We start from the raw sequence: 12,999 nt of genomic DNA, 5'->3' as shown, positions 1-12,999 counted from the left end.
TTAAAATCATGTTCATTCTCCCTATTAAACCATTTAGTTAGAGAGTTAGAAGAAGAGTTTTAAGAAGAATCTTTCATGTATGATACTTTGTTGCTAGTAATAAAATATCAGAGAGTCTACAATACCCGTCACTATTGTTAGCACAAATATATTTAAGCTTCTCAATCACTTGATCTTTTATCTTCAAAACATACATTAAACTCTAAAAAAAAGAGTAAGATATATTTAAAAATCTTATTATTATTATTATTAAAATTGACCTGATAGGTCAACCTACCTTGCATCCACTTTTTATCCAGTGTTTTTAAGCATACAGGTTAAACGAATTGACTAGTTTAAAATCCTAACATGTTTTGTAAAATTAGCAGGTTAAGCAAGTTAACTTGTGAAGTTAGACCCATTTTGTCAAACATACAAATGATGAAAGGGATTAAATTGAAACTAAATATGAAATAAAGGATAAAATAAAACAAAAATGATTAAAATATAAAAATAAAGTTAAAGAAGTAAAATATTAATTTTATCTAATATGATTCTTGTTATTAACAACAAACCTTTTTAAATGTTTTTCTCTTATTTTCACTTTATATTTTAAAATGTTACTCAATTTTTAAAATATATGTGTAATTCACAGAAAATTCATTATTAGGCTTCTAAAATTTAGCAAAGGGTAATTGTCATTAAGTAGCAAGGATATTATTTTAATTTTTTAATAAAAATTAATTTAATATAATTTTTAAATTATAAATACCTATCTAAGAATTTATAAATTTTTCTTAAACATGTATTTTGAGAGGAGAATTTAGCAAATGAACTTACAGATCCTCGAAAAATATTCATGTATCCTTCCTTATTGAAACGCCGTAGTAAATTATATATCTAATAATATTTCCGGTAAAAAAAATATTGTAGAAAGTGGAAATTTTTTCTCAGAGAATGATTTAAAATATTTTTTGTATATTATAGCGGAATAATTTATAGCGTCTCAAAGAGACACTGCAGAAATGTTTTAAAAAATAATTTTTCTGTATAGTATCTATTCACCCAAAGTAAAATCAAACAAATTATTAATATTATTATATTTTAAAAGATTTTACGAAACAGTATTCTAAGAATACTAGTTAAAAATTTAAAAATCACAAAAATTATATATTAATAGTAGTTTTTAATATTTTTTAATTTTAATAAATATCTTTAAAATACCTATTAGTATATTATAGTTCATTTTATACATTTATTTTGGGTTTTACAATGCTTTTATTTATATTTTCACTACCTTTATCAGATGGAGAGAATATACTGTGCAATTGTTTCAGACGTTGACTATTATGCTCTTGTCCTACACGGTTTCTGATTTACCACTTCGAAAACTACTTGCGTAGATAGACCCTCGTTTGAACACTCGTTCCAAAGCAACAGAAAATGGCAACATCGAAAAGGTTATTCAATTTGAGTTCTTTACTAATGGCTACTCTTTTTGCATACTCAGCATCTGTTCAGTTAAATGACCCTGGTACGCTCTATTTATCTTCATTTTTTCTTTCTTTCTTATGGGCTTTATGATTGATGTCAATTTTCATCAAGATCTAATAATTTTTTTCTAATTTTTTGACGTGGGTTTTTCTTTTTGACATAGATTGGTATGTTTGGTTTCCACTATATTCATGTGCCTGCCTCATTAATCTCACGAACTGCATCATATCAACCAAATTGAAAAGGTTAATCGCCAAAATTGTGTTATGGGTTGGGATACTATTGCACATGAAAGTTGTGTTCGAAGATTTTGTGCATGAACTAGCAGGGTTTTGGTCACTGGATCTAAGTGAGAGAGTTGTTAGGGAGAAAATAGGTAGCTTGTTAGTTGTCATATCCTCAATATTGCAAATGGAAGCGTCGAAGGTTCAAAATGATATCTCAAGTATTGTAAAATATGGTGAGATTTTAGAAGTTGAAATTCTTTTTGATTGTTCTTGTTATCGATTTGTTAAGTGCTCTCTTTCGACGCAGGGATGCTGATCTTGGTGGTTTTCAGCTACTTGCAACCTTTCGTCTTTTTTGTGGTCCTAAAAGGAGAAATGAAATTCTAGCTCCAATTCAAAAGATTACTTATTTATTATTTGTTGTAATGTATAAAGTGAGATCTCAACTCTTGAATGTTAACGTTTTTTGAGTTAATATTTTTAACTTCCAATAAAAGAACAAAATAGATTTTTTACGTTTCTATTATTTTCAATAACACTTACATAATTATTATAACTTTAAACATATATTAAAAAACAGTTTTCCTTTTTCTGAAAAACTCAAATGAACAGGTCATTAAGGCACTAAAATTATTTTGATGTTCAACTAATCAGTTATAAGGTGATAAATTTAAACTTTGATACTATCTTTGAAAAAAATTATAAGTTATAATTTATTTTTTGATGATTTAATTGCACTTTTAATTCTTCAGTTTAGACAAATTTTTAGAGAAGTACTTATACAAAGTAAATGAGTACAAAAATTGAATTAAACATTTTTTATAAGATAAAAATAACTTATCTTCTTAAATTTTAGATAAGTTAAATAAGAGATTTTTAAAAAAATAAAAATAAAAATTATTTTAAAATTATTATAAAAATTTTATTTATTTTTATATTAATTTTTTTCTTTTAAGAATTTTTTTAGAAATTTATCCAAATTGCATTTATATGTAATTTTAGTTTTCTAAATTTTTTGGGCCAATTAATCTAGTAATGTATTCTTAACTATTGACTAAAATTATTAAAATTATGTGCGTCTCATTTTTTTTCACTCATAATTTAATTTTTTTTTTTGTACTTTTATAACTTTTAGTAAATTTTAGTCATAATTAAAAGTATATTAAAAGAGTGGATTAGATAGTATATTATTAGGATTCCTCTTTCTAAAATTATTTTAATTTTCACTAATTTTTTTCACCTAAAACTCTTAACTCCAATTTTTCACTTAGAATCTTTATAAATTGAATTAATTGCAGTATCTACTATTCAAAATTAACCGATAAAAATATCATTTTTTATCTTAAATAAAATTAAAATTAATTTTTTTCCTCTTCAAACCCTATTCTCACATCTTGGAAATTTTTAAATTTTTTATCAATTGTTTATTTGATGGAAACTAAATTTTGCATAGTTTGAAAAAAAAAACAGAAGGACTTTAGCTCAAAACACTTTAAGGGACCATGATATCATGCAACCCAAACTAAAAGTAATAAAAGTAAAATTAAATAGGTTTTCATCTACACCCTGAATCTATATTCAGTTAAATTGGGCTGAAGTCACTAAAGGTTTAGCTGTATTTCCTTTGCTAAATGTTTGACACAGGAGGTTTTATTTACTTTTAAATGGTGTTTTTCATTAAAAACGACATTTCAATCTCACAAATTAGTGTTAAGTGCACGAAATTTAGTGAATGATTTATGTTTTTTTTTTAGGGTGGGAATGAAAAAGGAAAAGAGAACTAAGGACATAAGAGATATTAATTTTTGTGTTTAGATTTGAAGGGAAATAAGAGAAAGGAAAAGATAAAGTGGGTGGGAGCCAAAAATTATAATGCCTCCCCTCAATTTAGGAGAATACACGAAGATAATATATGATTTTTTTTAATCATTTCATTAAATAATTTGTATTTAAATAATATTATAATAAAAGTTTGATCTTATATTAAATTAAATTTTTACAAGAATTTAATTTATATACATTAACTGTGTATTTTTTTTTAAGTATCACTCAATCATAGATTATTATATCAGTTAAAATTCTTGATTTTTGTAATAATAAGTATAAAAACTGTATTCACGATGTATTTTTCTAGTTGACAAAATTAATTAAAAATATAAAATTTAAATTATTAAATTAACTTTAAATAAATAAAAATCTGAATGGAATATGGAATAAATAAAAAATGTGATTCCAAATTCTTAGGGGTTGTTTGTTTTGGTTTTAATTTTTAAAAATTTTATTTTTAAATTTTTTTTAAGAAAATAAAAATAAAACTTATGTTAACAAACAAATTATATTTTATTTTTACTTTAAAAAAACTATTTTTAAAAACAGAAAACAAACATTCTCTTACTCTTTTGTTAAGACTTTAAATTGTTTGATTATATTCTATTAAAAATTCCTACTAAAATTCTTAAATTTCTAAGTCTTTTAAAATTAAATATCCAAATAACAAATTTTAACCAATAAAATTATAAATTCTTTCAAATAATAAATTATTCACTTAAAATATCTTATTACCTAAATGCACTCTAGCATTGAGCAAATGGAGTTAGAATATCGATGCAAATATTATTAATATTTGAGAAAATTAATATCAATATTTTTGAAAAGAAATATTCAATTTTAAAGGCATAAAATCTGAAATTGGTCATGAAAAATAAGTAATTCTTCAACTTAGTCTCTAAAAAAAATATTAAAGTTAGTCTTTGAATATGTAATTTATCATTTATTTTAGTTCTTAAAAGATAGATAATCCTTCAATTTAGTCTCTAAAAAAAATCATTAAAATTATTCTTTAAACATGTAATCTATAATTTATTTTACTCCTTCATCAATAATTGATTAATTCTTATAAATATGAGAACAAGACATGTTAATTAATTATTTTTTTATCATATTGTAATTTTAAAATTTAATTGTAAAATAAAAAAAATTATAATTTTTAAAAGTAAGTTGTGTAAAAAATATAAAATAGAAGGTCGAAATATATATTTTATATAATACAGTATGTATTATAGTTCTTGGTTTTATTGAAATATTTTATATACATATCACTTTAATAAAATATAAATTAATATTATTTAAATATAATAAGTCATAAAAAAATTTATTAATCAATAAAATGATTTGTGACCATTAAAAAAAACTGATTATTCTATTAGCAATACTATAAAATAGGGATTAGTTCTAAATTTGTTTAGAAATTAAAATGAATGATAATTTATATTTAGAAACTAATTTTAATATCTTCTTTTAATGACTAAATTGAAATACTTCTTATTTTTTGGAGATTAAATTAAAATTTTAATCATTTTAAAGGACGTAAAAAGTTTAAATTAAAAAGTATCATATAATATATTTAGAGATATAAGATATGTAGCATGTTTGTAACTATATTTGGACATGTTTTAAGCATCATAATAATATAACTATAACTAATAACATTAGAATAAACATAAATGTAAGATCGAATGAAACATGAATCTAAAAATGACTTCATTATATTTTTAGATTCAATCTCAATTTATTTTAATTTTGTCATGACAGGTTCAATTTTGGATGTTTGCAATGGTGGAGGTAAGTGGCAGAAAAGAAGATTTTGGTGGAAGGTACCTTGATTTTCTCGATGTTTGGTTCCTCCTAAATGGCTAATGCACAGATGTTTGGAGGTGAATCTGGATCTCCACTGTTTTGGCGAAGCAAATTGCCAAATTCGCTTAAACAAAAAAAGTAATTTTATTTAAATTAAAATTGTAAATAATTTAAAATTTTATTTTTTTAAATTACAACAAATTTAAAGATTTTTTTTCATCAATAACTATCTAATTATTAAATATTTTTATATATCATTTTACTAAATATTCTAAATGTATTATCTAATGTATTATTTGTTCTAAGCATTAATGATGTTTAACTATTTAAAATTGAGTTAAATTATTAAAAAAATAATAAAAATTATAAGAATAATAACTTTAAAAATTTGGTAAAGCAACAGTTAAATTTTTACATAAATTGTGACCATTAAATTTTTGTAATATGATCATATGATTTTGTATAAATATTTTTTAAATTTTTTATAATTTAAAAAAGAAAAAAAATTAAATTTTTTTACATTTTTAACTTAAATAAAAATCATTTTTTTATCAAATTTACTTAAATGAATTTTTTTAACTTAAAATAAAATTATTATTTTTTGTCAAATTCCCTTTTTAAGTAAATTTATACTGTAACTGTAGAAATTCCAAATATATTTGTAGGTGGTTCGTGAGCCTATGTGACAATGCTAACATAGATGCAACAGTTGGAGTTACATAGCATACAAATCCACTAATTGTTAGTTGAAAAACTCGCAAAGAGATGATGAGAGTGGTAGAAAAAAAGAAGAAGAGGAATACTAGAAAAAAAAATTTAAATTAAATATTAATTTTCAAAAATAATATAAATAAGTTTTAGATTTTTATTTTTTATTTTTGCAATATTGATCTTTAGATAATAAAATATTAAAAATAATATTAAACTCATCACTTAACATAGTTGAAAATGTTCGAAACTCTATCTTAAAAAACAAAATTCAAAAGTGCATATATAATTAAGTCAAAACGCAACTATTAACTGGACCTAAAGATATGCTATCTTAATCTCTTCTATTTTCAGTGTTGAAAAGTATTGTTCAACTGAATTACACTATTATGGTTCCAACCACAGCACTGTAAGTCTGGTCCAAACCTGAATATCACTGTAAGTCTACGTTCAATGAAAGTAAAAACCTAAACGTCACCTCCACAGCCCCCACCAGGCACCAGGGAAGTGATGGGTCAGCTACAGTTCATTTTATGAGTGGTGAGTCTCAGGGAACCACAGCATGTTAGCGAAAGTGGCTGTCCTTCTTGATATGTGGATCTCTGGCTTTCTTATGCAGGCTTTTTGCCATATTGTGGTAGTTAAATTTTTTTTTTATCAAAATATAGTTGTAACGAAACAAATTTTCGGTCTGAAGTGGGGAATGTCAGCCGGCATCGAGTCGTTCAAAAGTAAGACGATACTAAAAACAGAAAAAAAAAATTTAAGTAAATAAAATTTGATCAATGGTTAGAGGATAAACAAGACATGTGGCAAACTTGTTAAGAGTCATCGAGATTTGTGCCAACTGTAAGCCAGGGACGACAATAACACCATTGTTTCACGTGGATCCGGATTCAGTGTAGTCTGCGCGGAAACTGCACCGTGCATTTAGGCAAAATTTTACATTTTCGCTTAAGCGAAAATGCAAGGGCTTAAGCGAAAATAAAAAATCACGTAACGGGACGGTGCAGTTACTGCACTGAATCCGGATCCGTTCCACTTGACTTACCAAATTGACTCTTTGCATTACGCAGGACCCTTTCTTCTTCTTTGCTCGTTCATGTTTCTAGACTGCATCATTCATTTGTAGAATCACCGAAAAAAACAATACAATAGCATTTGAAATTTGTTGGCATTCAGAATTTGTTTTGTGTGAGAAAATATCTTATAAAAGGTAAAATAATAATAATATGAATGAATTTTATTTTTAAATATTATTTTTATTTAGATGACATGCATGTGGCTTTAAAATGGAGTGCAGGTAAGAGATTTGGGGCTGAGTAGGAGAGGCGGTTGTTCGTGAAGAAGAGGATCTAAATTCAAGAAATCAAACTGTTGTACAGGTGCACAAAATAACTTATTTTTAAATATTAATTATATTAATTTATGTATTTGTAACAATTGAAATTTTAAATAAATATTTTTAGAAATTATATAATATAATAATATAATATATATTATTTGTATTATTTATAATTAGTTTGTTTGAAAATATATTAAATTAAGATTATAGTAATTAAATGATATTTATTAATTATTCAATAATAAGATAAATTATTATTGTAATAAATTGATAAAATAAGAGAAAAGAAAATTATTAAATGGAAAAATATATATGAAATGCAGTGAAAATAATAAATAATTAACTTAGGATAAATAATAAATTTTATATGTTGATAGTAGATTAAGATAAAAAAAATATTTGTGAACAAAATATTAGATATAGTAAAAATAATATTTTTTTATGAAAAAAAATAAATAGTCAATTTTTTTATTAAAATGATTGTTAAAAAATAATATATACAGTTATATTATAGAATAGATAAAATATGAAAAAAATATAATAATGATAAACAAATTTAAAGTATTATATTCATAAAAATATAAATTATAAAATATAATAATTCTGTTTTTAAATTTATTTAGAATATTACATATTAAAAATAAACTTTATAATTTAAGATATAAAATTATAATTGAATAAGAATGATGGAATTAAAAAAATAATGAATTTATTGCTTACTATTAAGAATTACATAAACAAATTAAAGGTGATAAAAATATATATTTATTTAAAATAGTTGTTAATTTTAATGTAATTGTAAAATTTGTGAAAAAAATATTAGATATAGTAAAAATAATATCTTGTTTATGAAAAAAAATAAATAGAATATTTTTATTAAAATTATTGTTAAAAAATAATATATACAGTTATATTATAGAATAGATAAAATATGAAAAAAAATATAATAATGATAAACAAATTTAAAGTATTATATTCATAAAAATATTAATTACAAAATATAATAATTCTGTCTTCAAATTTATTTAGAACATAACATATTGAAAATAAACTTTATAATTTAAGATACAAAATTATTATTGAATAAGAATAATGGAATTAAAAAAGTAATGAATTTATTGTTTACTATTAAGAATTACATAAATAAATTAAGGGTGATAAAATTATGTATTTATTTAAAATAGTTGTTAATTTTAATGTAATTGTAAAATTTGGAAAAAAAATATATAAAAAGTTCTCCGTTAATTAATTGAAATATTTATTAAATTTTTCATAGTATAGTATGATATATAATAATTAATTTAGTGCATGAAAGTATGTTTTGTTTTAAAATTAGAGTAATTAAATTTGGCTATGTATTATAATAATAAAATTATGTTTAAAAGTTGTTAAATTCTTAATAAATAAAAAATTTATTTTGTATTGTTATTTAAATTTTTTAAAAGTTAAATTAAATATTTGAAATTGTTATAGTTAAATAATTGTAATAAAAATTAGGTAATAATAAATAATAAAATTATAATATTTAATAGAATTTATAATCTATTAATTTTAATGTATATAATTTTAGTTTAACTTGACAAATTTCAGAATTTATCGATCTGAATGTAGAATTTTTGGGTACTGTAGATTCAGAGGTACATGATGTGCGTCACAACCCTTATCTTGAAGCACGAGATCGTCGTCAATAGTACATACTCACACCTCATGAGGCAAGGGATCTGCTCCATTCGTTGGATTCAGATTGACGTATTGTTATTTATCTATGGAACGTTGTTTTCTATTACATATTTACTATGTTATGGCTATGATATGTTGATGAACTCTATATTTAATCGATGTTGCTATATTACTTAAAATAGTGTTATTTAAAACATTAACAACGTTTTACATAAGAGCGTAATAACATTAACAACAATCTACATTACACCTTTCAAAACATTAATAACCAACATATTGTCCCACCACATATCCTTACTCGTGATGATTACCATGTTCTGCATGTTGAGGACATTGACTTCGGTTATGACCAGCTTGTTGACACAACCTACATCTTTGTCGTGGTTGTGACTCGACCCAATGAATTTCATTCCTAATTCAAGTAGCCTTTGGTCGTCCTTTACCTCGTGCTCTATCTACATCTGGCACTAACTTCCAATCATCATTTTGTAAGATATTATTTTCGTTTCCGAGAGGCTACCACTGAGATGAATATGCGTTGACAATATTTTGTAAAGTATAAACAGGGTCCACAAATTGTCAAAAGTCTATACTCATATGAGCACAAACAGCTATAACATGTGAGCATGGATATCGGAATGCCTTAAACTTCCCGCATTCACAATAATGTGTGGATAATATGACTGTTCACTTATGACCACCCATTTGTGTCACTGGATTAAAAGCCTCTTCAACCTTAAACCTTGTTCTTTATATGTCATATCGTCGAACTTGATGTGAAGATGCTTCTTGTTGATTTTTTTTCCATAGTTTCCATTAATTTCTGATAATATCTTCCTCCATTGTTAAGCTCATTCATTGCAGTTTCACCACGCTTCACAAAATATTCCACCAATCTTGCATACGTAGCTATCACCAAGGTAGTAATAGGGAGGTTTCTTGTCCCTTTCAAGACTTTATTTACAGACTCGGACAAATTAGTAGTCATGTGCCCATAACAACGTCCTTCATCATCATAAGTCAAGGTCCATTTTTCCTTTGATATATTATCTATCCAAGTATGAATTTCTTGTGAATGTGATAGAAACGTGTTAAGCTTATTTTCAAATATTTGTCTAGAAGGTGTATATCCTGTATTTAACATAAAAAGGTCATATGTAAAAGGTTAAAAATTCAAAATTCAACAAAACTACAACATGTTTTATTATGTAAAAATGTACCTAATTGAATTAGTTTCTTCTTCAAAATGGTATTTTTGAATCGTTGGTTGAAATTGCTTGCAATGTGACGAATGCAATAAACATGATAAGCGTTTGGAGGTTGCCAACCAATATGTGGATTAGAGACTGCACCTTTTATACTTTGATGCCGATCAAAAATCAAACAGAGACCTGCCTTATTTGTCACATTTAGACGAATCATAGCTAAGAACCATTCCCATGCAGATAAGGTTTCTCCTTCCATAATGGCAAACGCAATGGGAAGCACACAATTGTTTCCATCTTGAGTCATAGCAATTAGCAAAGTTTGATAGTACTTACCATATAAAAATGTTCCATCTACCTGTATTATAGGCTTACAAAAGTTGAAAGCTTCATGACATTACTTGAACGACCAATACAATCGATGAAAAACTCGATATCTATTATCCACAACGTGACCTTAAACATAATCATTGGTTTCAATTTTGTATACAAATCTAGGAGCATATAATTGCATACACTCTAACCATCTTGGCAATGCAGCATAAGATTCATCCCAATCACCAAATACAGTAACTATTGTCTTTTGTTTTGCTTTCCATGCCTTCTTATACGAAATTGAATATCCAAATTGACCACTAACTCTCTCTTGAATTAATGTAATAGGCACTGATGGTTCTTGTTTCACCATACTTGTCTAAAGGAGTATTTCAATTAGTAGGAAAGTATTATATGTAATACGATGAAATTTAATATATTATTGCCTATTTCAAAATAATAATATTCAATTTAAAATTTGACATATCAAGAATGCATGAGCAAATAAATTTAGAATCCAACTTTAAGTGGTCTTGAGAAATTGAAGCATGTACGCAAGTATGAGCACCTCCCCATTTCGTAATTTTCCACTTGTCTGCATTTTTTGACAACGATGCTCTTACTCTCCAAGGGCATCCACTATTGTGATTGACACACTTCATAACATATGTTGTTGCTTTTGACTCCACTACAAAAAAAGTTTGTTGTTTCCTCATGGCATAATGTTTTATAGTCATTCTTACATCTTCTTTAGTGTCAAATAGTTGCCCAACATATAATGCATCTCTTTCCATCCATGATTGTGAGTCATTCAATTCAAGAAAATCTAATTCTTGATCAGGGTGTTCCCAATTAATATGAGTGTAATGTGGGGTTATATTCCAAAAAGACAATGTAGTTTCTGTATTACAATAATTCATCCATGAAATTTACACCCTCAGTAACGATTTATATATTACATATCACATATGAAAATCTATTTTTTAAATAACAATCTAAAATCATACCTCCATGTTGTTGTTGTGTTGAGGTAACTCTTGCATCACCATCGATATTGATCATGAAATCAAATTCATCATCTAAATCAGTATCAGAAAAACTATTTAATGAAATATCTCCTTCATCTTCATATTCATCATATTCATTTGTAGATCCTACATTATAAACTTATATTATTAATAGTATTTGTAACATCAATTTTAAAACTTTAAATTTATTAAAATCTTATTACCATCTTTTGTTGCATAATCATCGTCATCGCTTACATGAACATGTGAGAGTGATAAATTTACTTCTAACAGATGTGTCACAAAAGAAGATGTTTGACCGACCGCAACATTCACATATATCTCAACTACATTTCTATGATGTGATTGTTGACATACACTTATCATGCAATCTATGTCTTCATCATCATATATATCCAAAGTTGTATGGCATCCACCGTTTGTTCCAACTAAAATTCGTAAAATTAATCTAGAAATTACATGACTACTAGACAATTTCAATTTTGTATGGATCTTTCTTTTAAACATCTCAACTGTAATTCCACGTTCTATCTTATAATATAACAACAATTTCATTCATCTTGCATTCAAAATAATTGGTCATCAAAATAATTAATTTTTAATATAAAAAAATTTTGTTTAAAAATTAAATTACAATTACACATATTTAAATAATTATTTTTTAACATTATATTTTATATTTATTATTATTTTCAAACATAACAAAGCAAAATTATTTACAACATTAACACCAAAAATATTATTAAATTTATGAATAAAAAAACTTTAAAATAAATTTTTTTTAATAACTAATAAATTTAAAATATATTCATAATGCTTAATAAACCTAACCTGATTGAAAACTTCACAGTTGCTTTCTCTTCTAGCTGCACGATTGTTGTGATGAATTCTCTTTCAGTTGCACGATTGTTGTGATGAAATTTGGTATTTATAGACCTCTAAATTTGGACAAAAATATGTATCAAATTTTTATTCAAATCGGGCTGAAGCGGACGACATTGGTGTCGCACCTGACATGGACGCTACCAAAATCGTCCTAAAATGGACGACACCAGTTTCTAATGCAACATGTGTCAGCTTCCTGTTAGTCTCGTCTACTAATGGGACGACACTCTCAATAGTATGCCACGTCATCAAGTATGTCGTCCCTTTTCTGGACGACTTTGATGCCACGTAAACCAATCACGTCATTAGTCTCGGCTAGTAATAGGATAACACTCTCATAAGATGCCACATCATCACCTGTGTCGTCTTTTTTCTAAACGACTTTAGTGTAACTACCCTAGACAGAGAATTTGTTTTGAAAAAATCCTATATCGATAATTTTTTTTTTTTTAAAATTACCCCAATAAAAGAAAAAAACCCTTCTTATGCATTATGCA

General features: G+C 25.2%; 1 protein-coding gene across 1 annotated transcript; it reads left to right on the top strand.

Annotated features, from left to right (window-relative positions):
* Positions 1 to 1,422: 1,422 nt before the first annotated feature.
* On the top strand, positions 1,423 to 2,016 carry LOC113859332. Its single transcript, XM_027492137.1, has 2 exons — positions 1,423 to 1,513; positions 1,637 to 2,016. The coding sequence occupies exons 1-2, from the start codon at positions 1,423 to 1,425 to the stop codon at positions 2,014 to 2,016; spliced, it is 471 nt and encodes a 156-aa protein (XP_027347938.1).
* Positions 2,017 to 12,999: the final 10,983 nt, after the last annotated feature.

The sequence above is a fragment of the Abrus precatorius genome, unplaced genomic scaffold, assembly GCF_003935025.1.
Source record: "Abrus precatorius isolate BTA unplaced genomic scaffold, Abrus_2018 Scaffold2, whole genome shotgun sequence".
NCBI classification, from domain to species: Eukaryota; Viridiplantae; Streptophyta; class Magnoliopsida; order Fabales; family Fabaceae; genus Abrus; species Abrus precatorius.
Note: the sequence above shows the minus strand (reverse complement) of the source record. Positions and strands in the feature narration are given on the sequence as shown.